Here is a 25,651-nt window from a genome sequence, read left to right as displayed (position 1 = left end):
TGTTTGGTGTACCCCTTTTATTTTTATCGTGGATATCTACAGTAGATTCCTCATCTGATTGGGGGGGCCACACTTGCTGATTTATTTCCTTACGAAGTTCTAAAAAAAGCATTGATTGAGCCATGTCCTGTATGTTGTGACTTTGCAGGCTTTTTAGCCTTATTTAATCTGCGCTGTGACATTTCTACTGCCAGATACAGTTAAATATTAATATTAAAGTCCCAATATCAGTGGCAATATTTATATTGACTTCAATTAGTGGCAAGTAGTTTTGATAGTCCATATAGTTCATAGTCCATCATCTATTATATACAGCTCACACCTATACCTGGGTAAGTGGTCCTTAATGTTTCTTTCATGAACCCACTTTATTGTTAGGTGTGACCGAGGTTTTTATATATATATATATATATATATATATATATATATATATATATATATATATAAAACCGGAGGAGGGTTAGTACGTAATATATCTAATAGGTTACCTAATTAAATGTAGTCTCGTTGTACCTAAGATAGGCTCACATTATTTACATACTCATTGATGTTATTTTATGTCCCATATTTTACATCTATAGGCTTTTTCCACCTTGTGCAGTATAATGTAGAATAACAGCGTTACCTTCTTATTCAGCAGGGGGGCCGCCTCTTCTCTCGCGTCCATGCGGTCTGTGTGTCTCTCTCGTTAGTCCGATGCTTAAGCTCCTCTTCCCTCGCCTGTTTGTGTAAAGCCAGCTCTACTATCCACCGTTCTCTCCTAGACGCTTGGCTCACAGCATCCTAGGTAGGCTTCTGTGTGGTTTGGCCGTGTTGTGTCTTTGAGCATCCTAGGCCTGTTTCAATTGAAGGGCTCGGTTCTGTCATCTGACTCCCTCACTATGACTATGCCTGAGGCACGCCAAATAGCTCCGCCTAAATTCCGCCTGAGAAACACCGCTCACACGCAGCCCGTCTGCAATCCTCATTGGCTCCCTCCAGTCCCCCCGTGAGATTCTGGCAGAAGTTTTAGGTAAACACCACTAAGGTTCAGGTTAGTTACCATTGGTTATGTGCTTCTGGTCCACAGGTATAGGGTTCTTAGGTGGCGGTACTTTCCCTCTTTACTTTTAGCCATCTACTTTTGGCGTTTGTCTTTTTTTTTTTCTTTTTTTTTTTTTAATTTTGCTACTTGCAGAGAATTTTTACATGGGAGTTAGCACCATAATAAACTGTTTCTGGCTGGTCCGATCAGCTAGCGTGTTGTGGCCATCTTGGATGCCCGCTTGCTCCGCCCGAAAGCATAGGTTTAAAACAGAGTACATTGCCTAGTGATTAATATATAATAAAAAAAAAAGTAATTTCCCATTAGCTGCAAAAAGTTAAATTGTCTGTTTCAACAGAAGAACACCATTAAAGTATATATGGATATTTTTGTAGATAAGTAAAGATATGTTTTTTTTAAGGGATTATGATCTACCCCATAGCTGTAGGCTAGTCTCTCAAGCAACTTAGAGGATAATAGGAGAAGTGAAATGAGGTTTAAAGTAAAGGTAGAATCAAGAGAGGCAAAGAAAATATTAAAGGGAAAGTATACTGTAAAAAACTTTTCAATTACTTTTTAACAACTACAGAGTATAACATTTATGAGAATTTGCTTTTAAGGTTTTATTTTTGTATATGAAATGGCTATGTTGTGTTTTGAAGCCACAACCTAAAATAAAAACAGAATTTATGCTTACCTGATAAATTACTTTCTCTTGTGGTGTATCCAGTCCACGGATTCATCCTTTACTTGTGGGATATTCTCCTTCCTAACAGGAAGTGGCAAAGAGAGCACACAGCAGAGCTGTCCATATAGCTCCCCCTCTAGCTCCACCTCCCAGTCATTCGACCGAAGGTTAGGAAGAAAAAGGAGAAACCATAGGGTGCAGTGGTGACTGTAGTTTAAACTAAAAATCTACCTGACTAATAGCCAGGGCGGGCCGTGGACTGGATACACCACAAGAGAAAGTAATTTATCAGGTAAGCATAAATTCTGTTTTCTCTTGTAAGGTGTATCCAGTCCATGGATTCATCCTTTACTTGTGGGATACCAATACCAAAGCTTTAGGACACGGATGAAGGGAGGGAACAAGACAGGTACCTTAAACGGAAGGCACCACTGCTTGTAAACCCTTTCTCCCCAAAATAGCCTCCAAAGAAGCAAAAGAATCGAATTTGGAAAATTTGGAAAAAGTATGCAGTGAAGACCAAGTCGCTGCCTTACAAATCTGTTCAACAGAAGCCTCATTTTTAAAAGCCCATGTGGAAGCCACTGCTCTGGTAGAATGAGCAGTAATTGTTTCAGGAGGCTGCTGGCCCGCAGTCTCATAGGCCAGACGGATGATGCTTTTCAGCCAAAAGGAAAGAGAGGTAGCAGTCGCCTTCTGACCTCTCCTCTTACCAGAATAGATGACAAACAATGAAGTTGTTTGTCTGAAATCCTTAGTTGCTTGTAAATAGAACTTTAAAGCACGAACCACATCAAGATTGTGTAACAGACGTTCCTTCTTCGAAGGAGGATTAGGACACAGAGAAGGAACAACAATTTCCTGGTTAATATTTTTATTAGACACAACCTTAGGAAGAAAACCGGGTTTGGTACGCAAAACTACCTTATCTGCGTGGAACACCAAGTAAGGCGAGTCACACTGTAAGGCAGATAACTCTGAAACTCTTCGAGCAGAAGAGATAGCTACCAAAAACAAAACTTTCCAAGATAAAAGTTTAATATCTATGGAATGTAAAGGTTCAAACGGAACCCCTTGCAGAACTGAAAGAACTAAATTCAGACTCCATGGCGGAGCCACAGGTCTATAAACAGGCTTGATTCTGACTAAAGCCTGACTAAACGCTTGAACGTCTGGTACCTCTGCCAGACGTTTGCGTAAAAGAATAGACAAAGCAGATATCTGTCCTTTTAAGGAACTAGCTGATAATCCTTTCTCCAACCCTTCTTGGAGAAAGGACAATATCCTGGGAATCCTAATCTTACTCCATGAGTAACCCTTGGATTCGCACCAACAAAGATATTTTCGCCAAATCTTATGGTAGATTTTCCTGGTGACAGGCTTTCTAGCCTGAATCCGGGTATCAATAACCGACTCAGAGAAACCACGCTTAGATAGAATTAGGCGTTCAATCTCCAAGCAGTCAGACGCAGAGAAATTAGATTTGGATGTTTGAAAGGACCTTGAAGTAGAAGGTCCTGCCTCATTGGCAGAGTCAATGGTGGAACGGATGACATGTCCACTAGGTCTGCATACCAAGTCCTGCGTGGCCACGCAGGTGCTATTAGAATCACTGACGCCCTCTCCTGCTTGATTCTGGCAACCAGACGAGGAAGGAGAGGAAACGGTGGAAACACATAGGCCAGATTGAAGGACCAAGGCGCTGCTAGAGCATCTATTAACACCGCCTGGGAATCCCGGGACCTGAACCCGTAAAGAGGAAGTTTGGCATTCTGACGGAACGCCATCAGATCCAATTCTGGAGTGCCCCATAGCGGAGTCAGCTGGGCAAATACCTACGGGTGGAGTTCCCACTCCCCCGGATGAAAAGTCTGACTTAGAAAATCCGCTTCCCAGTTGTCTACTCCTGGGATGTGAATTGCTGAGAGGTGGCAAGAGTGATCCTCCGCCCACCTGATTATTTTGGTTACTTCCATCATTGCTAGGGGACATGGTTGATGTAAGCTACAGTCGTGATGTTGTCCGACTGAAATCTGATGAATTTGGCCGCAGCTAGCTGAGGCCATGCCTGAAGAGCGTTGAATATCGCCCTCAGTTCCAGAATGTTTATTGGGAGAAGAGCTTCTTCCCGAGACCATAAGCCCTGAGCTTTCAGGGAGTCCCAGACAGCATCCCAGCCCAACAGACTGGCGTCAGTCGTTACGATGATCCACTCTGGTCTGCGGAAACACATTCCCTGAGACAGGTGATCCTGAGACAACCACCAGAGAAGAGAATCTCTGGTCCCCTGGTCCAACTGTATTTGAGGAGACAAATCTGCATAATCCCCATTCTACTGTTTGAGCATGCATAGTTGCAGTGGTCTGAGGTGTATCCGTGCAAAAGGGACTATGTCCATTGCCGCTACCATTAGTCCGATTGTCTCCATGCACTGAGCTACAGATGGCCGAGGAATGGAATGAAGAGCTCGGCAAGTAGTTAAGAGTTTTAACTTTCTGACCTCCGTCAGAAATATTCTCATTTCTACCGAGTCTATTAGGGTTCCTAGAAATGGAACTCTTGTGAGGGGGGAGAGAGAACTCTTTTTGATGTTAACCTTCCACCCATGAGACCTCAGAAAGGCCAATACAATTTCCGTGTGAGACTTGGCTCTTTGGAAAGTCGACGCCTGAATTAAGATGTCGTCTAGGTAAGGCGCCACTGCTATGCCCCGCGGTCTTAGAACCGCCAGAAGGGACCCTAGCACCTTTGTGAAAATTCTGGGAGCAGTGGCCAACCCGAAAGGAAGAGCCACGAACTGATAAGGCTTGTCCAAAAAGGCGAACCTGAGAAACTGGTGATGATCTTTGTGGATAGGAATGTGCAGATACGCATCCTTTAGATCCATGGTAGTCATATATTGACCCTCCTGGATCATTGGTAAGATTGTCCGAATGGTCTCCATCTTGAATGATGGGACTCTGAGGAACTTGTTTAGAATTTTGAGATCCAGGATTGGTCTGAAAGTTCCTTCTTTTTTGGGAACCACAAACAGGTTTGAGTAAAAATCCAGCCCTTGTTCCACAATTGGAACTGGGTGGATCACTCCCATTGTATGTAGGTCTTCTACGCAGCGTAAGAACGCCTCTCTCTTTGGTCTGTAGACAGACGAGAAATGTGGAACCTTCCCCTTGGAGGGGAGTCCTTGAATTCTAGAAGATATCCCTGGGATACAATCTCTAAGGCCCAAGGATCGTGTACGTCTCTTGCCCAGGCCTGAGCGAAGAGAGAGAATCTGCCCCCCACTAGATCCGGTCCCGGATCGGGAGCTACCCCTTCATGCTGTCTTGGAAGCAGCTGCAGGCTTCTTGGCCTGTTTACCCTTGTTCCAGCCCTGGTAAGGTTTCCAGGATGTCCTGGGTTGTGAAGTGTTACCCTCTTGCTTTGCAGCAGGGGAGGATGAAGCGAGACCGCTCCTGAAATTTCGAAAGGAACAAAATTATTTTGTTTGTTCTTTGTCTTAAAGGACTTATCCTGAGGGAGAGCATGGCCTTTTCCCCCAGTGATTTCTGAGATAATCTCTTTCAATTCAGGCCCGAAAAGGGTCTTTCCTTTGAAAGGGATGTTCAGTAGTTTGGATTTTGACGACACATCGGCCGACCAGGACTTGAGCCATAGCGCCCTGCGCGCCAGAATGGCGAAACCTGTATTCTTTGACGCTAACTTAGCTAGTTGGAAAGTAGCATCTGTGATAAAAGAATTAGCCAGCTTAAGAGCCTTAATTCTGTCCATAATGTCCTCGTATGAGGTCTCCGTCTAGAGCGCATCTTCCAGCGCCTCAAACCAGAAAGCAGCTGCAGTAGTTAAAGGAACAATGCACGCTATAGGTTGTAGAAGAAAACCTTGATGAACAAAAATTTTCTTAAGTAAACCCTCTAATTTTTTATCCATAGGGTCTTTAAAAGCACAACTGTCCTCAATTGGTATGGTTGTGCGTTTAGCCAGTGAAGAAACAGTCCCCTCCACCTTAGGGACCGTCTGCCACGAGTCCCGCGTGGTGTCAGATATGGGGAACATTTTCTTAAAAACAGGAGGGGGAACAAACGGAATACCTGGTCTATCCCACTTCCTAGTTACTATATCCGCAATCCTCTTAGGGACCGGGAACACATCAGTGTAAACAGGAACTTCTAGGTACTTGTCCATTTTACACAATTTCTCTGGAACCACCAAAGGGTCACAGTCATCCAGAGTAACTAATACCTCCCTGAGCAATAAGCGGAGGTGTTCTAGTTTAAATTTAAAAGCCAACGTATCAGAGTCTGTCTGAGGAGCAACCTTTCCCGAATTGGAAATTTCTCCCTCAGACAGCACATCCCTCGCCCCCATTTCAGAGCGTCGTGAGTGTATATCGGATACGGCTACTAAAGCGTCAGAATGCTCATAATCTGTTCTTAAAACAGAGCTATCACACTTTGCAGGTAACACGGGCAGCTTAGAAAAAATACTGAGAGGGTATTATCCATAACTGCCGCCAAATCTTGTAAGGTAAAAGAGTTAGACGCGCTAGAGGTGCTAGGCGTCGCTTGAACGGGCGTAACTGGTTGTGACACTTGGGGAGAGGTCAACGGGCTAACCTCATTACCTTCTGTCTGAGAATCATCTTGGGCCACCTTTTTAAGTGCAACAATATGGTCTTTAAAGTGAATAGACATATCAGTACAAGTGGGACACATTTTGAGAGGGGGTTCCACCATGGCTTCTAAACACATTGAACAAGGATTTTCCTTGGTGTCAGACATGTTTAACAGACGAACAGACAAACAGGCTTAGAAATCACATTAATCAAGCAAAAACACACTTTGCAAAAAAACGTTACTGTGCCTGTGAAAAATGCACCAAACTTTCTGAAATTTTCACAGTATGTACCTAAAGCATTGGTAAGATTGCACAACTAGCAAAAAAATCGATTAACCCCTTATGCCCAAACCGGATCAATAGTAAGCTAACAGACCGGTTAAAACAACTTTAGAACCTTGCCACAGCTCTGCTGTGGCCCTACCTTCCCTTACGGGGTCAGATTTATGGGGAAAAAGCTTCTTAAGGGTGCTCAAACTGTAGCAGGAGCCTCCATGTGAACACAGCCTGAAGATCTAGTCAATCTAACTGCGCATCTGAGGCGCAAAATTAGGCCCCTCCCACCTTACTCCGGTGCTGTGAGGCCTAAAGAAACACTCCTAAGAGTTATAATATTAGCCATGTGGGTAACAACCCCTGAAAGAAACCCAAAGGGACCTTCAAAGTGTCTCAAAAAACGATATTTATAAGTAAAAACCGTTTGCCATAAAAAAGTGTCAACTTGCCATAAAATAGTGTCAACCAGCATAAATTAGCCCTGTTATGTAAGCTTGTAATTCCATACTTAGTCTCTGAATAAAGCTTACCCTTCCCTCATGGGGATCTTATCAGTCCTTTTCTAGCATTATCACAGTCTTGTCTAGAAATAAATGACTGAACATACCTTATTGCAGCCTAACCTGCAAACCATTCCCCCAACTGAAGTTTTCTTGTACTCCTCAGTCCTGTGTGGGAACAGCAGTGGATTTTAGTTACAACATGATAAAATCATCTTCCTCTCTGCAGAAATCTTCATCTCTTTTCTGCTGGAGAGTAAATAGTACACAGCGGTACCATTTAAAATAACAAACTTTTGCTTGTAGAACAAAAACTACAAATCTAACACCACATTCACTTTACCCTTCCGTGAGGGACCCTATTGCTTAGAGCCGGCAAAGAGAATGACTAGGGGGTGGAGCTAGAGGGGGAACTATATGAACAGCTCTGCTGTGTGCTCTCTTTGCCACTTCCTGTTAGGAAGGAGAATATCCCACAAGTAAAGGATGAATCCGTGGACTGGATACACCTTACAAGAGAAAAAAAAATGTATGCTTATCTGATAAATTATTTTCTTTCCTAGCGTGGAGAGTCCACAATTCCATTCAATTACTGTTGGGAATTCAACTCCTGACGACCAGGAGGCGGCATAGACACCCCAGCAAAGCTTGATTATCCCTCCCACTTCCCATAATCCCCAGTCCTTCAGCCGAGGGAACAAGGAAAGAGAAAGAGGATCACAAGGGGTATAGGAGGTGCCTGAAGATTATATAAAAAACTAAATTTATGCTTACCTGATAAATGTATTTCTCTTGTGGTGTATCCAGTCCACGGATTCATCCATTACTTGTGGGATATTCTCCTTCCCAACAGGAAGCTGCAAGAGGATCACCCACAGCAGAGCTGTCTATATAGCTCCTCCCCTAACTGCCACCTCCCAGTCATTCGACCGAGGACAAGCAAGAGAAAGGGGAAACTATAGGGTGCAGTGGTGACTGTAGTTTAAAAATTAAAAAACACCTGCCTTAAAATGACAGGGCGGGCCGTGGACTGGATACACCACAAGAGAAATAAATTTATCAGGTAAGCATAAATTTTGTTTTCTCTTGTAAGGTGTATCCAGTCCACGGATTCATCCATTACTTGTGGGATACCAATACCAAAGCTATAGGACACGGATGAAGGGAGGGACAAGGCAGGCGCTTAAATGGAAGGCACCACTACCTGTAAGACCTTTCTCCCAAAAATAGCCTCCGAAGAAGCAACAGTATCAAATTTGTAGAATTTAGAAAAAGTATGAAGCGAAGACCAAGTCGCCGCCTTACAAATCTGTTCAACAGAAGCCTCATTTTTAAAAGCCCATGTGGAAGCTACCGCTCTAGTGGAATGAGCTGTAATTCTTACAGGAGGCTGCTGGCCAGCAGTCTCATAAGCTAAGCGGATTATACTTCTTAACCAAAAAGAAAGAGAAGTTGCTGAAGCCTTTTGGCCTTTCCTCTGTCCAGAGTAGACAACAAACAATGCAGATGTTTGACGAAAATCTTTAGTAGCTTGTAAATAAAACTTTAAAGCACGAACCACGTCAAGATTGTGTAATAGACGTTCCTTCTTTGAAGAAGGATTAGGACACAGTGAAGGAACAACAATCTCTTGATTGATATTCTTATTGGATACCACCTTAGGAAGAAACCCAGGTTTGGTACGCAAAACTACCTTATCTGCATGGAAGATCAGATAAGGGGAATCACACTGCAAGGCAGATAACTCTGAAACTCTTCGAGCCGAAGAGATAGCTACCAAGAACAGAACTTTCCAAGATAAAAGCTTGATATCTATGGAATGCAGAGGTTCAAACGGAACCCCTTGAAGAACTTTAAGAACTAAATTTAAACTCCATGGCGGAGCAACAGGTTTAAACACAGGCTTGATTCTAACTAAAGCCTGACAAAACGCCTGAACGTCTGGAACATCCGCCAGACGCTTGTGCAAAAGAATAGACAGAGCAGAAATCTGTCCCTTTAAGGAACTAGCTGACAATCCCTTCTCCAATCCTTCTTGGAGAAAAGACAATATCCTGTGAATCCTGACTTTACTCCATGAGTAACCCTTGGATTCACACCAATGAAGATATTTACACCATATCTTATGATAGATTTTCCTGGTGACAGGCTTTCGAGCCTGAATTAAGGTATCAATGACCGACTCGGAAAAACCATGTTTTGACAAAATCAAGCGTTCAATCTCCAAGCAGTCAGACGCAGAGAAATTAGATTTGGATATTTGAAGGGACCTTGAAGTAGAAGGTCCTGCCTCAGCGGCAGAGTCCAAGGTGAAAAGAATGACATGTCCACCAGATCTGCGTACCAAGTCCTGCTTGGCCACGAAGGAGCTATCAAAATCAACGAAGCTCTCTCCTGCTTGATCTTGGCAATCAGACGAGGGAGCAGAGGAAACGGTGGAAACACATAAGCCAGGTTGAAAGACCAAGGCGCTGCTAGAGCATCTATCAGCGCTGCCTTGGGATCCCTGGACCTGAACCAGTAACAAGGAAGCTTGGCGTTCTGACGAGACACCATGAGATCCAGTTCTCGTTTGCCCCAAAGTTGAATCAACTGTGCAAACACCTCCGGATGGAGTTCCCACTCCCCCGGATGAAAAGTGTGTCGACTTAGAAAATCCGCCTCCCAGTTCTCTACTCCTGGGATATGGATAGCTGATAGATGGCAAGAGTGAACCTCTGCCCATAGAATTATTTTTGAAACCTCCAACATTGCTAGGGAACTCCTTGTTCCCCTTTGATGGTTGATGTAGGCTACAGTCGTGATGTTGTCCGACTGAAATCTGATGAACCTGACCGCAGCTAGCTGAGGCCAAGCCTGAAGAGCATTGAATATCGCTCTTAGTTCCAGAATGTTTATCGGAAGAAGTGTCTCCTCCTGAGTCCACAAGCCCTGAGCCTTCAGGGAGTTCCAGACTGCACCCCAGCCCAGAAGGCTGGCATCTGTCGTTACTATTGTCCAATCTGGCCTGCGGAAGGTCATACCCTTGGACAGATGGACCCGAGATAACCACCAGAGAAGAGAATCCCTGGTCTCTTGATCCAGATTTAGTAGAGGGGACAAATCTGTGTAATCCCCATTCCACTGACTGAGCATGCAGAGTTGCAGCGGTCTGAGATGTAGGCGGGCAAACGGCACTATGTCCATTGCCGCTACCATTAAGCCGATTACTTCCATACACTGAGCCACTGAAGGGCGAGAAGTAGAATAAAGAACACAGCAGGAATTTAGAAGTTTTGACAACCTGGCCTCTGTCAGGTAAATCTTCATTTCTACAGAATCTATCAGAGTTCCTAGGAAGGAAACTCTTGTGAGAGGGGATAGAGAAATTTTTTCTTCGTTCACTTTACACCCATGCGACCTCAGAAATGCCAGAATAATGTCCGTGTGAGACCTGGCAACTTGAAAAGTCAACGCCTGTATCAGAATGTCGTCCGAGTAAGGGGCTACTGCTATAGCCCGCAGCCTTAGGACCGCTAGAAGGGACCCTAGAACCTTTGTAAAGATTCTTGGTGCCGTGGCCAACCCGTAGGGAAGAGCCACAAACTAGTAGTGCCTGTATTGACCCTCCTGGATCATAGGAAGGATGGTTCGAATAGTCTCCATCTTGAAGGATGGGACTCTGAGAAATTTGTTTAAGATCTTGAGATCTAAGATTGGTCTGAATGTTCCCTCTTTCTTGGGAACAACAAACAGATTTGAATAAAAGCCCTGTCCCTCCTGCGGAACTGGGTGGATCACTCCCATAACTAGGAGGTCTTGAACACAATGTAAGAATGCTTCTAGCTTTATCTGGTTTGCAGATAAAAGTGAGAGATGAAATCTCCCTTTTGGGGAAGAGGTTTTGAATTCCAGAAGATAACCCTTGGACACAATTTCCAAAGCTCAGGGATCCTAGACATCTCTTGCCCAAGCCTGGGCGAAGAGAGAGAGTCTGCCCCCTACTAGATCCGTTTCCGGATCGGGGGCTGCTCCTTCATGCTGTCTTAGTGGCAGCAGCAGGCTTCTTGGCCTGTTTCCCCTTGTTCCAAGCCTGGTTAGGTCTCCAGACCGGCTTAGACTGGGCAAAAGTTCCCTCTTTTTGTGTTAGAGGAAGTTGAAGCTGCGCCACTCTTGAAGTTTCGAAAGGGCCAAAAACTAGACTGTTTGGTCCTTAATTTGTTGGACCTGTCTTGAGGAAGGGTGTGACCTTTTCCTCCAGTGATGTCAGAAATTATCTCCTTTAGTCCAGGCCCGAATAGGATCTGTCCTTTGAAGGGAATGTTGAGAAGTTTAGACTTTGAAGTCACGTCAGCTGACCAGGATTTAAGCCATAGCGCCCTACGCGCCTGAATAGCAAAACCTGAATTTTTAACCGTTAGCTTGGTTAAATGAACAACGGCGTCAGAAACAAATGAATTGGCTAGCTTAAGGGCCCTAAGCTTGTCAATAATATCTTCCAACGGGGTTTCAACCTGTAGAGCCTCCTCTAGGGACTCAAACCAGAAAGCCGCGGCAGCAGTGACTGGAGCAATGCATGCAAGAGGCTGGAGAATAAAACCTTGTTGAATAAAAATTTTCTTAAGGTAACCCTCTAATTTTTTATCCATTGAATCTAGAAAAGCACAACTGTCCTCGACAGGGATAGTGGTACGCTTAGCTAGAGTAAAAACTGCTCCCTCCACCTTAGGGACCGTCTGCCATAAGTCCCGTGTAGCGATGTCTATAGGAAAAATCTTTTTAAAAACAGGAGGGGGAGAGAATGGTACACCTGGTCTATCCCATTCCTTAGTAATAATTTCAGAAAACCTTTTAGGGATTGGAAAAACATCAGTGTAAGTAGATACTGCATAGTATTTATCCAATCTACATAATTTCTCTGGGACTACAATAGTGTCACAGTCGTCCAGAGTTGCTAAAACCTCCCTGAGCTATACGCGGAGGAGTTCAAGCTTAAATTTAAATGTAGACATATCAGAATCAGATTGAAGTATCTTCCCTGAATCAGAAAAATCACCCACAGATTGAAGCTCCCCTGCTTCAGCTTCATTATATTGTGAGGGTGTATCAGAGATAGCTACTAAAGCGTCAGAGAGCTCTGTATTTGTTCTAGTCCCAGAGCTGTCTCGCTTTCCTTGCAATCCTGGCAGTTTAGATAATACCTCTGTAAGGGTATGATTCATAACTGCCGCCATATCTTGCAAGGTATACGCAATGGGCGCGCTAGATGTACTTGGCGTCCCCTGAGCGGGATTTATAGGATTTGACACGTGGGTTAGACGGCATAACTTCCTCCTTGTCAATTTCTTCTGGTGATACATTTTTTAAAGCCAGAATATGGTCTTTGTAATCTATAGTAAAATCAGTGCATTTGGTACACATTCTAAGAGGGGGTTCCACAATGGCTTCTAAACATAATGAACAATGAGTTTCCTCTATGTCAGACATGTTTAAACAGACTAGTAATGAGACCAGCAAGCTTGGAAAACACTTTAATAACTGTGAACAAGCAAAAAATAAAAACAGTACTGTGCCTTTAAGAGAAAAAAACAATCACAGAAACTGCTAAAACAGTGAAAAAAGCAGTAAATCTTACGAAATTTCCACAGTGTGTATAATAGGCTGAAAGAGCATTGCACCACTTGCAAATGGATGATTAACCCCTTAGTTTCAAAACCGGATCAAAAAAACGATATAAATTTTTTTAAACAGTCACAACAAACTGCCACAGCTCTACTGTGGCCCTACCTGCCCATACAACGACTTTGGAAGGCACAAAAATCCTTTAGAGAGGTCCTAAATGTTCAGGGGACTCCTTCAGGGAAGCTGGATGTCTCAAGCTGCAAAAACTACTGGAAAATAGGCCCCTCCCAACCTGTACTCACAGTGAGAGGGCCTTAAAAAACTATCCCTAGGCAAAATCTAGTCAGCCATGTGGAAAAACTGGGCCCCAGAATAAAGTTATCACCAATATGAAATAAACGTTTATACACATCAAGCAAACGTTATATCTATTAAGTAATGAGAGTAAATAACAAAAATATTACCCTTTACAGCAAGTATGATACCATTCGTTATTAAATCACTGTAATCAGGCTTACCTTAAATAAATCCGGTATTGTCAGCATTTTCTAGCTTATCATTTCTCTAGAAAAATTTAAAACTGCACATACCTCAGAGCAGGAGATCCTGCACGCTATTCCCCCAGCTGAAGTTACCCATCTCTTCAGTTATGTGTGAGAACAGCAACGGATCTTAGTTACAACCTGCTAAGATCATCAAAGACCACAGGCAGACTCTTCTTCAACTTTCTGCCTGAGGATAAAATAGTACAACTCCGGTACCATTTGAAAATAAACTTTTGATTGAAGATAAACTACATTAATGCACCACATCTCTCTAGCTGCTTCCCTTGTCGAGAGCTGCAAGAGAATGACTGGGAGGTGGCAGTTAGGGGAGGAGCTATATAGACAGCTCTGCTGTGGGTGATCCTCTTGCAGCTTCCTGTTGGGAAGGAGAATATCCCACAAGTAATGGATGAATCCGTGGACTGGATACACCTTACAAGAGAAATAAATGCCGCCTTAAAATCAAAAAAGGGCGGGTCGTGGACTCATCCATGGAGAGTCCACAATTCTATTTGATTACTGTTTAGAAACCAATACCCAAGCCACAGAGGACACAGAATGGACAGGGAGGGAGAACTAAAGGCAGGCAGACCTAAACTGAAGGAACCACCGTTAGAAGCCTCCTTCTCCTAAAAGAAAAACCTCAGCTGAGGCAAAAAAAAAACATAAAATAGTAAAAATTTGAAAAAGGTATGCAAAGAGGACCAAGTGGTCGCCTTACAAATTGGTTCCATGGAAGCTTTGATCTAAAAAGTGCAGAAAGAAACAACAGCACAGGTAGTGACGCGTAATCCGCTCAGGAGGCTTCTGCACAGCCTCCTCGTAAGTAAAAGTAATGACACTCCTCAATCAAAAGAAAGAGCATCTGTAGAGGACATCTGACCCTAGCATCTACCTGAGTACACCACACACAAGGGAAAAGATTGCCTAAAATCCTTGGTAACCTGGAAAAAGAACTCTGTACGAACCCCATCCAGGTTGTGTAACAAACATTCCTAATGAAAGAAGGATTAGGGAAAAGAAAGGAACTACAATCTCCTGATTGATATAGCGGTCCAAAACCACTAAGAGAATAAATCCCAATTTGGTACGTAGAAAACCAGACTTATCGGCATGGAAAATAAGGTAAGGGGATTCTGAAATGCCACAAGCAGAAGATTAGCCAAAAACTTTCCAAGACAACAGCTTAAAATCAACAGAATGCATAGGCTCAAACAGAGCCTGCTGCAGAAAACAAAAAATTTAAATTATGCTTACCTGATAATTTTCTTTTCTTCTGACGGGAAGAGTCCACAGCTGCATTCATTACTTTTGGGAATTACGAACCTGGCCACCAGGAGGTGGCAAAGACACCCCAGCCAAATGCCTCCCTCATCCCCCAGTCATTTTGCCAAGGGAACAATGAACAGTAGGAGAAATATCAGGGTGAAAAATGTGCCAGAAGAAGAAACTAAGCTACGGCCGATCCATCGATAAAACACGGACGGGAGCTGTGGACTCTTCCCGTCAGAAGAAAAGAAAATTATCAGGTAAGCATAATTTAAGTTTTTCTTCTTAAAAAGAAAGAGTCCACAGCTGCATTCATTACTTTTGGGAAAACAATACCCAAGCTATAGAGGACACTGAATGCAAACAAAGGGCGGGTACAAAAGGCGGTCCCTTCGATAGGCACCACAGCCTGGTATTACCCATAAAAAACAGTATAAAAAGAAACAAGGTAACTGCCCAACAGCTTAACAACCGGCAAAGCCGTGCTGGAGACCACTCAAAATCTTTAGATTCCGCTGAGCACAATGCTTCCGAGGAGCCAAGTCCCACAGGATCCCATCGCACGAACTACCAGAAGGATGTACCTCCACCTACCCCCGAAGGAGAGAACGGAGTACCCGAAGGAGATCAAAAGGACCATCAGACTAGGGAAGAAAACCCCAAGACAAGTGAAACGAAGGTGTTACAAGACAACCATCCAGGAGAAGAACTCTCTACAACAACAAAGATCTTATCCCCCCAGAGTGACACTCCCAACCAATAAGAGAGCGATCGCGAGGAAGAACAAAATCCATCCTCAGATCCTTGGACAACACCATATGACTGAGTCACAAGCTCCCCAGAACCCTAGTCCAGCAGATACAACTGCTAAAACTAGTCACATACAGGTAGGAAACCCATATCAGGACCGAAGGTAACCTAGAGCCCACCGACAGGATGGAGGAACTAACTGTCCCAGCAGAAAAAAGGGCTCTCTGTGAAACACAGAATCACAACGGACAGACTCATGAGCTCCAGGGCAGCAAAACTAACCCTAAGCCATCATGGGACCCCTATCCCACAGAGTGTGCCGGATATAGACGACAACTCCCATCCAGGGCGAATCCGGATCCCAAAAAGACATCCAACACCAGCAGTGAAATGTAACCAATGGAGGAAGGAACAACCGAGAACCCCCCACCAGGGAGGATAACCAGGCCAACATAAGTACACTGTCAGACCCCACTCTGAGAAACATTTGTGTCATAACAAACGCAATTTCGCATCAAAACAACTAGCGTCAAAGACGCTGGAAATAATGAAACTTGCACCATTAACAGCGCAACTTCATGCCAAAAAAGTTTGTTCCAAGAATGACGCAATAAACAACAGCATTTTGTGCCCTCGCAAGTCTAGATTTGCCCGCGATAAAATGAGAGTCAAATTGAAAAAGACTTTGCCCCAGGTAAGAAAAAGGTTTAAATAAACTTCCCAAACATGATTCCTATACTGAAACAGTTTAGACTGCAAAAGGGAAATATACATAGACCTGACTCAAGGCAAATATAAGCAAACACATATTTAAAACTTTATATTAATACATAAAGCGCCAAACCATAGCTGAGAGTGTCTTATAAACAATACGTACTTACCGAAAGACACCCATCCAAATATAGCAGATAGCCAAACCAGTACTGAAAAAGTATCAGCAGAGGTAATGGTATATAGGAGTATATCGTCAATCTGAAAAGGGAGGTAGGAGATGAATCTCTATGACCGATAACAGAGAACCCTTGAAAAGATTTCCTGCAAGGAAAACCATAAAATCAATAGGCGATACTCCCTTAACATCCCTCTGACAAACACTGTACTCTGAGAGAAATTGTGCTTCAATATGCTGAGAACCGCTTATCATAGAAAAAAAATCAAGCACAAACTTACTTCACCACCTCCATAGGGAGGCAAAGTTTGTAAAAATGTAATTGTGGGTGTGGTGTATTCATAGGCACTTGAGGTTTGGGAAACTTTGCCCCTCTTGGTAGGATTGTATATCCCATACATCACTAGCTCATAAACTCTTGCCAATTACACGAAAGAAACATGTGTTTAACAAAGAGTGCCGAGTCCGGCTCGCAGCAAAAACAAATTATGCTTACCTGATTATTTTCTTTTCTTCAGATGGAAAGAGTCCACAGCTGCATTCATTACTTATGGGAAATAAGAACCTGTCCCCCAGGAGGAGGCAAAGACACCCCAGCCAAAAGGATTAAATACTCCTCCCACTTCCCTCATTCCCCAGTCATTCTGTCAAGGAACAAGGAACAGTAGAAGAAATACCAGGGTGAAAAGGTGCCAGAAGAAAATAACAAACGCCCTCCAGAAAAATCCGGCCGGGGAGCTGTGGACTCTTTCCATCTGAAGAAAAGAAAATCATCAGGTAAGCATAATTTATGTTTTTCTTCATAAATGGAAAGAGTCCACAGCTGCATTCAATACTTTTGGGAAAACAATACCCAAGCTATTAGAGGACACTGAATGCACAAACGGGAGAGTACAAAAGGCGGCCCATTCTGAGGGCACCAGGCCTGAAAAACCCTTACTCAACAAAAAACCCGCTTTGTCCAAAGTCGAGAAAATTTTGGGGGAAAAAAAGGCTCCAAGGACACTGACCCGCAGATAGTCCACAAGCCTTGCTAGAGACCGCAGAAAGAACACAACTGAACCAGCAAGCCTCCAGGAGACACTAATCGCTCAGAAAGCGGTAGTCCACACAAACCCACCCTGTACCAGAGAAGGGGATCAACAAACACAAACTCTTCTAAAAGGAAAAGAGATGGGGGAACAAGCAAGGATTCCCTGAAAACCCAAAAAAGGGTATAACAATTTTCAAAAAAGGAAAACACCAAGAACCGAAGCCAGATGCAAGATCAAGGGGAGGCAATGCCCAGACCCCAGGTGTACAGAAACCACAAGGTCAAAACCAAGAATCCAACAAAGAGAAGAACTTCTCAAGATTGTGCAACCGCACCCTAAAAGAAGACTGAAGACAGTCCTAAAAGAACTCAAAATATTGAAGTCTTAATTCCCGAAGTAGGAAAAAGCCACAAGGACCTCGCATAAGGCGGCCAAGACTGCTAAGAGGAAACATACAAGTTCCGAAGAGGAGAACCTCAAAAGGAAAAATCTAAACAAAAGGACAAATCCAAGAGCCACAAGGGCAAGACCGCCAGAACCGGTGGCAAGTAGGTCTGAAATCCTCCCAACCTCCAACCCACGCGGGGAGTAACACTCCACATCCTGACAAAGATGGATTCATGAGAGAGTCAAACTAGTATTTATATAGCACCCTTCTCCCAATGGGACACAAAGCACTTTTCCAGCGCCCGCTCTCCGATGAACCAAATCGGCCACTGAATAGTGATAGTGGTGATTATTACCCAATCTGAATGGTACTCAATGTATCACAGAAGGATGAAGGGCCGAGTCGGCCCTGCCGGGACAGAACCTGTGACCCTAGGATCTTTGAACAGGCCTAGTAGTCAGGGATTTTACCAACTGAGCTATCTCGCTGGCATCGACCAACTGGAAAGGTCAATGAGAACTGAACCAAAACTCCATGCCTCACAAACCCGCATGTCCACTCAGAATGAACTGAAACTTGTAAAAGAGAACAATAATAACACAATATGTGAGGCACTTAGCGCCCAACCGGACCAGCCAGACAGAACATGTGTCCTTAGGACAGAAGGACTGAATCCAATCAGGACCAGCCTGAAACCAAGGGCTATTCCTGTCAAGGTCATATAGAATGCCCCCAAGAGAGGGAAAAACAGCAGACACCCACATAGGACTAAACACGTCCATAACAAACTTCCTTTGTAACAATGTTACAGTGCGATCAAACATTGTGATTATCGATTCCAGACAAACTTCCGGAAGGAAATATAAAATATGAGCGTTCTTCAAATAAAATAAAGGATAAGGCAAACCGCAGGTTTATCGCCTAAGTAGCTCAAACTGGAAAAAGTACTCGATAACAAGACTAAGAAGATTACTTCATCCCCTTATGTCTATTTCCGCAAGCTATTCGAAGGAGCAGACTGAGAAGTCTCAGATCCAATAAGGATGGGATCTTCCGACAAGGCCAAAGCGTGCCTCTAAAGAACACAAAGGCTACTCAGTCTATACCGAAAAGCGCAGCATACCCCCACCGGAGCGAAGGACAACTCCAGCCTCGAAAGGCTGACCTCCCCCCCCCCGAAGCCTCAGGGACAGTTGTTCCCCCAGAGAGCTGAACAGGACACCTAAGGCCTGAAGAGCCCTGGAAAACGGAACACGAACAGTATCCAAAACTAACTTCTGGAAGTTGCATTAGTGCCAAAATTTTGGACATGCAACATTGTGCTGAAACCCCTGGCGGGAAGAAGCTACCTTCCGGTGAAGGGGAAGCAAATTCTGGGTTACCTACATCTTTAGTCAGCGATGGTGGAAGGGAACTCGCCACTTTGAGGACAGAGGCGGATGGCTCAGCGGCTCCTTGATTCCCGGTCCCAAGGAATTGAGCACTCTAAGACTGCATTCAGAACATAACTGATAGCATTCTGCGCACAGAGTAGAAAATAAAACAGACGTCCATCTCCACAGGAATCAGACTCGTCCATAGCTAGGATATTGATACGAGATTTGGACCCAAAACTTAAACGGCACCTGACACCCACAATGGCTGGGGCACTCACCACCTCCTAAAAGCCCAATACCAGCAGATCCAAATTTCTCTGTCACCACAGGGCTAGGAATGCAGAAATGGAGTCAATAACGTGACCACGCACCGGTCACAAGGTGAACCGTACAGTCCAGAAAAAGCGCGCCCGACCGTAAAGGCTGCATCACTTCCGAATGCCGTTATGTTCCACAAGCCATGAGCCTAAGTAACACTACGCATAAGCAGGTCGAATCACATAAACATGATTAAAACCCTGTTCAATAACCCTCCTGAGGAGATATTACACTTGATTCCAAGATACAAAAGGCGCCTCACTGAGACCCTTATATATAATTAGCCCCACAAGGTGGTTGGTAGCCTCTCGGGAAAACATTTGTAATACAATACAATCATGATGAAAGTAAAATTAGATGATCTTACCGGAATCTACGCCGTGGAACAGAAACACGGCCCTTCAAGTGTGACGCATAGTAGCATCGCCTCCGCCATAGACTTGAGAGAAGAAAACAAGCAGCGGAGGGAAGTTCGACAACGCTGATTGCTTGAAGAGCTGTTAACATGAGTCGGGGTGGTTTCGCAGAAAGATTCTCCCTGCATCTACGGACTCTAATTAATGTAGTGGAGAGGCTAGCGCCAGAGACGCTGAGGTGGCGGAGTGGTAGATTTAAAACAATTTTAGCGTGAGGTATACAAAAATGTTGTTTAATACATAACACAAATAAATACAATATACAATAATATCATGGATCCATGTAACATTGGTTTTTAAAATCAGATAAACACAATTAAAACAAATAGAGTAAATGTCTTTAGGTAGTTGCTGTCCTGTTGTGATCAACAAGGACGTGTAGAAGAAAGTCCAAATAAACAGTCCTAAATAATCATATCCTAGTATATCCGTGGTTGTTAAAACCAAAATAAATGACAGTAAATGAATCACAAGTGGGATAAAAAGTGAAAAAAAATGGAAAAAATCTTATTAAAAATTCCAATGAAGTGACAAATTTGCAGTGAAAACAGTAAAAAAGTGAAAAAGTAAAAAACATCTAATGGAGTGATAAAAAAATTAGAAAGTCAGTGAAAAAAATTTTTTGTGTCACTGGTAAATAAAAAAAAAATGGTGGTAGGTGATTTAATCCATTAATATTTATGAGAATCTCCAAAATATGTGTTCAAATATCTCCAAAAAAACAAAAAACCTGCGAAACAATTATAACTAACTTTTATCCAAGCCCTCACTAAGGGACTGATAGGATTACTTAAAACTCCTGTCCCATGTCGAAGAGTACTACCCTCCATAAGAGACAAAATAAATTCTGACACTTATCTGCCAACCTCCTGGGATGAAAGGCAAAAAATTACTGGGGGATGAGAGAAGTGGGAAGAGTATTTAAGCCTTTGGCTGGGGTGTCTTTGCCTCCTCCTGGTGGCCAGATTCTTATTTACCAAAAGTACTAAATGCAGCTGTGGACTCTTTCTATTTATTAAGAAAACTAATGTATAAATGTATCCGAAAATAAGGGCGCTATTAAAAGCCTCTTCCTAAACAGCGTTTCAGATTACTAACCCCTCTATCAGATGACTAAGGACAGGGGTGTTAACACAGTAACTGAGAGGCCTTTTAAAGACTTCTTGCTGCGCAACAACTGAAAATGTTCCGTCTTACACACAAGCTGACTACAAACAGATACTCAGCTGTTACGGTCCTATTAGAGAATACAGATGTACGAAACGAGCAACTAAATTGAACCTCAGTCTTACACACTCTGGTCCCCGTACCTACCCGGGGAAGAGGAATACTAAGTACTAATTGCGGTAACCTCTTCTCATCCAGAGTAACAACGGAATGGCTACCACTGTGAGAAGGGGGAACGTACAGGCAAGTCCATAAAAGTAAATCTCTTACAGTAAAGCACCTAGAAGAGCTAAAAATACCTCCCCTGACATTGATGAGTATAACAGGGGAATGTAGCTAAGCGATCAGGGCCATTAGGTTTAAACTCCCCTGTTACGGTCCTACAGAGAACCATTATTAATTTGATGTGTAAGAGATTTTAAGCTGATCTATGAAAGCATAATATCCTTAGGAGAGGATATAAGAAGCATCCCCAGACTACTATATGAGGGCAAAAGGTGCTAGACGGTGACATTAAAAAGCCTCCCTCTTTCTGAGATAAGGTATCCCCAAGGAAAGGTTTAAGTAACAAATGTAACAGGACTTACCCTCCAGGGCCTCACAAGTGGGATAAAAAGTGAAAAAAATGGAAAAAATCTTATTAAAAATTCCAATGAAGTGACAAATTTGCAGTGAAAACAGTAAAAAAGTGAAAAAGTAAAAAACATCTAATGGAGTGATAAAAAAATTAGAAAGTCAGTGAAAAAAATTTTTTGTGTCACTGGTAAATAAAAAAAAATGGTGGTAGGTGATTTAATCCATTAATATTTATGAGAATCTCCAAAATATGTGTTCAAATATCTCCAAAAAAACAAAAAACCTGCGAAACAATTATAACTAACTTTTATCCAAGCCCTCACTAAGGGACTGATAGGATTACTTAAAACTCCTGTCCCATGTCGAAGAGTACTACCCTCCATAAGAGACAAAATAAATTCTGACACTTATCTGCCAACCTCCTGGGATGAAAGGCAAAAAATTACTGGGGGATGAGGGAAGTGGGAAGAGTATTTAATCCTTTGGCTGGGGTGTCTTTGCCTCCTCCTGGTGGCCAGATTCTTATTTACCAAAAGTACTAAATGCAGCTGTGGACTCTTTCTATTTATTAAGAAAACTAATGTATAAATGTATCCGAAAATAAGGGCGCTATTAAAAGCCTCTTCCTAAACAGCGTTTCAGATTACTAACCCCTCTATCAGATGACTAAGGACAGGGGTGTTAACACAGTAACTGAGAGGCCTTTTAAAGACTTCTTGCTGCGCAACAACTGAAAATGTTCCGTCTTACACACAAGCTGACTACAAACAGATACTCAGCTGTTACGGTCCTATTAGAGAATACAGATGTACGAAACGAGCAACTAAATTGAACCTCAGTCTTACACACTCTGGTCCCCGTACCTACCCGGGGAAGAGGAATACTAAGTACTAATTGCGGTAACCTCTTCTCATCCATAGTAACAACGGAATGGCTACCACTGTGAGAAGGGGGAACGTACAGGCAAGTCCATAAAAGTAAATCTCTTACAGTAAAGCACCTAGAAGAGCTAAAAATACCTCCCCTGACATTGATGAGTATAACAGGGGAATGTAGCTAAGCGATCAGGGCCATTAGGTTTAAACTCCCCTGTTACGGTCCTACAGAGAACCATTATTAATTTGATGTGTAAGAGATTTTAAGCTGATCTATGAAAGCATAATATCCTTAGGAGAGGATATAAGAAGCATCCCCAGATTACTATATGAGGGCAAAAGGTGCTAGACGGTGACATTAAAAAGCCTCCCTCTTTCTGAGATAAGGTATCCCCAAGGAAAGGTTTAAGTAACAAATGTAACAGGACTTACCCTCCAGGGCCTCTGCTGTGGAGAAGTCACAGCACATCCAGCATTATCCAGACTTCTGACAGGGACCTGAGTAAACAGGAAAGCAGAGTAACTAACCCTGGTTTGCTGGGTTGGTGGTTAGCATAGATTGCTGGAGAGACAACAGAGAAACCACCCTGTGACCTCCAGCAGCTAACAGCTACAGATACTCTTACTCAAGAGGATTACATGGACACAGCATTACCCCAGTCCTATTTGAATAGAAAATACCCATTAAAGGACTTAGTTCTTCTAATTTTTCTTCAGAGCACGATCTTCGCGTCCTTGTATGGATGCAATTAATGACTGGGGATTATGGGAAGTGGAATGGATACTTAAGCTTTGCTGGGGTGTCTTTGCCTCCTCCAGGAGTTGAATTCCCAACAGTAATTGAATGGAAATGTGGACTCTCCATGCCATTGGAAAGAAATATGTTGAGATTGTAGGTGTAATCAGATCTCATTAACGTATTTACATTGTGTACATATGCATGATTATTTATCTTATATCTTTCTGTAAACCAACGATCAATACTTGTAGAGAACAATGGGAAATTATAATTTTATTACCTTATCTCTTCTATACCCCACTAGGAGTATAATTTCTTCTGCTGGCTGCGTTTATACAGCTTATCTATAGCTTGGCCCTAAGGCCAGAAACTTTCAGAATAGGTGGGGATACCACAGGCTAAATCAAATGCCAATATAAGGGTTAAGGAAATACTTGTAAACAATGTAATACACTCCAGCAGGTAAAGTGGGAACAAATTAAGGGGGAGTAAACTGTCCCTTTAATGATTTGAGTTAGTATACAACAAAAAGTATGGGTGAGTGGCTGAAGAGGAGGGGTACCTCCAAGTGAACAAGTGGGTTGCATTGAAAAGTGCAAAGTCTCTATACATTAATATGGAGACTTAACACTGTTCAATAGTTTTGCTGATGTTACTGCTGAAATATTTTGTTGCTTTATATGTACATTTACAAAGAGGCAAAAATAAAACAAACCATAAAGAAAAAAAACCTCTTACCTGACCAAGAGTAAGTGGCACTGCATCCTGTGTATGTGTACGGCCAATTTTAATAATACCTTCAAACTCATTTGATTTTGCTTCTAGTGCATCATGAAGTTGTTGAAGACCAGGTAAAAGAATGTTATGGACTTCTCTTGCAGCAGCAATATGCATTGCTGTAGGGAAAGTATCATTGGAGCTCTAAAAACAAATGTTATAAATAAATATGTTTTGATGTGGTGTGATACAAACTAAGCAAATAGAGAAAATTAAAAAAAAATATTAAAAAAAAAAAGATGCTTACCTGATAAATTTATTTATATAGAGGTTGTGAGAGTCCACAAGTCCATAACATCTGCGATTCACTCATGGCCACTAAGAGGCAAGTTTCCCAAAAACTCAAGCCAGTTTAACGCATACCCAAGTAAGGAGAAACCAAAATGTAGGAAAGGAAAGAACTGGGAAATGAGGTGCAAAACTGGAACTGACTTTTTTTTCTCAGAAGAGGGCGGGCCTAATACTAACTCTAAAGAAATTAATTTATCAGGAAAGCATGCATTTTCTTTTGTAAGGTGGTGAGAGTCCACAAGTTTGTGTCTGGCACTTAATTTCCAGACACTATCAAAATATCAAAATGGCAGAGTTTATTGAAAGTATGTATTGATGACCATGTTGCTGCATTGCAGATTTGCTCTACTGAAGCCTCATTTTTTTTTTTTTTTAAAAACCCAGGAAGTAGAAACCTATCTGGTAGACTGAGCAGTAAAACGCTATGGGGGAGATTTTCCCACCTCCAAGTAAGCCTTGTGGATCAAAAACCTAAATCATGAAGTCAAAGTAATGGCTGTGGCCGTCTTACCCTTGCATGGAGCTGAGAAATAAACAAAATTAGAGGCTGGCCTTAAATCTTTAGTAGCCTGAAAATAGAACTTTAAAACTCGAACTGCATTCAAATTATGTAAAAGCCTTTCATTAGAGTTCTGAGGATTAGGACAAAGAAGGCACCACAAGAGATCTATTTATGATGTCTTAGGAAACTACCTTTGGCAAAAAAAAATCCAATTTATTTTTTAAAAAAGCCTTATATCGATTTAAAAAAAAAAACTACATAACTTGGATCCGAAGAAAGCGTTAAAGGACATGAAACCCAAACTTTTTTTCATGATTTAGAAAGAACATGCAATTTAAAACAAATTTCCAATTTACTTCTATTATCTCATTTGTTTCATTCTGTTGATATTCTTTGCTGAAAAGCATATCTAGATAGGCTCAGTGGCTGCTGATTTGTGGTTGCACATAGATGTCTCTTCTGATTGGCTCACCCGTGTACATTGCTTTTTCTTCAACAAAAGGTATCTAAAGAATGAAGCAAATTAGATAATAGAAGTAAATTGGAATGTTGTTTAAAATTGTATTCTCTAAATCATGAAAGAAACATTTTGGGTTTAGTGTCCCTTTATGAGAAACAATACTTTCCATGACAGAAGCGGAATATCAATAGAATGCATAGGTTCAAATTATCCCTGGGCGATATGGGAAAAAATGAAAATCGTGTTTTTTACCATGAAAAATCACGATTGCGATTTTAATTGTGATTTTTTGAAAATAACTAAAAGCTAGCAGTGGACAAGCCCCCCACCCCCAAGACAAACATTTCATCTTACACATCTGATCCTGCAGCCCATTAAGCTTGACGCTGCCTACCATCTTCTTTCCCTCTTCCCAGTGCTGCCGCTTAATAGCAACATTAGGCACATTAAAAACATATGTTGTGAGGAGCTACATAATTATTTTTTTCCTTTTTTTTTTTTATTTTATTAGAAAAAATATATAAAATACCGAATCAGAAAAAAAAACATAATTTATGTAAGAACTTACCTGAT

General features: G+C 42.4%; 1 protein-coding gene across 2 annotated transcripts in view; it reads right to left on the bottom strand.

The window, feature by feature from the left end:
* FH (fumarate hydratase) overlaps window positions 1–25,651 on the bottom strand; it is an 837,567-nt gene that overhangs the window by 553,666 nt on the left and 258,250 nt on the right. For both annotated transcript variants that reach the window (XM_053711136.1, XM_053711137.1), the window contains exon 5: window positions 23,787–23,969. In XM_053711136.1, the coding sequence (XP_053567111.1) occupies window positions 23,787–23,969 (183 nt within the window). The remainder of the gene's footprint in view (window positions 1–23,786; window positions 23,970–25,651) is intronic.

The sequence above is a fragment of the Bombina bombina genome, chromosome 4 (genome assembly GCF_027579735.1).
Source record: "Bombina bombina isolate aBomBom1 chromosome 4, aBomBom1.pri, whole genome shotgun sequence".
In the NCBI taxonomy this organism is placed as follows: Eukaryota; Metazoa; Chordata; class Amphibia; order Anura; family Bombinatoridae; genus Bombina; species Bombina bombina.
The sequence above is the reverse complement of the archived record's forward strand: the minus strand, read 5'-3'. Positions and strand labels throughout refer to the sequence as shown.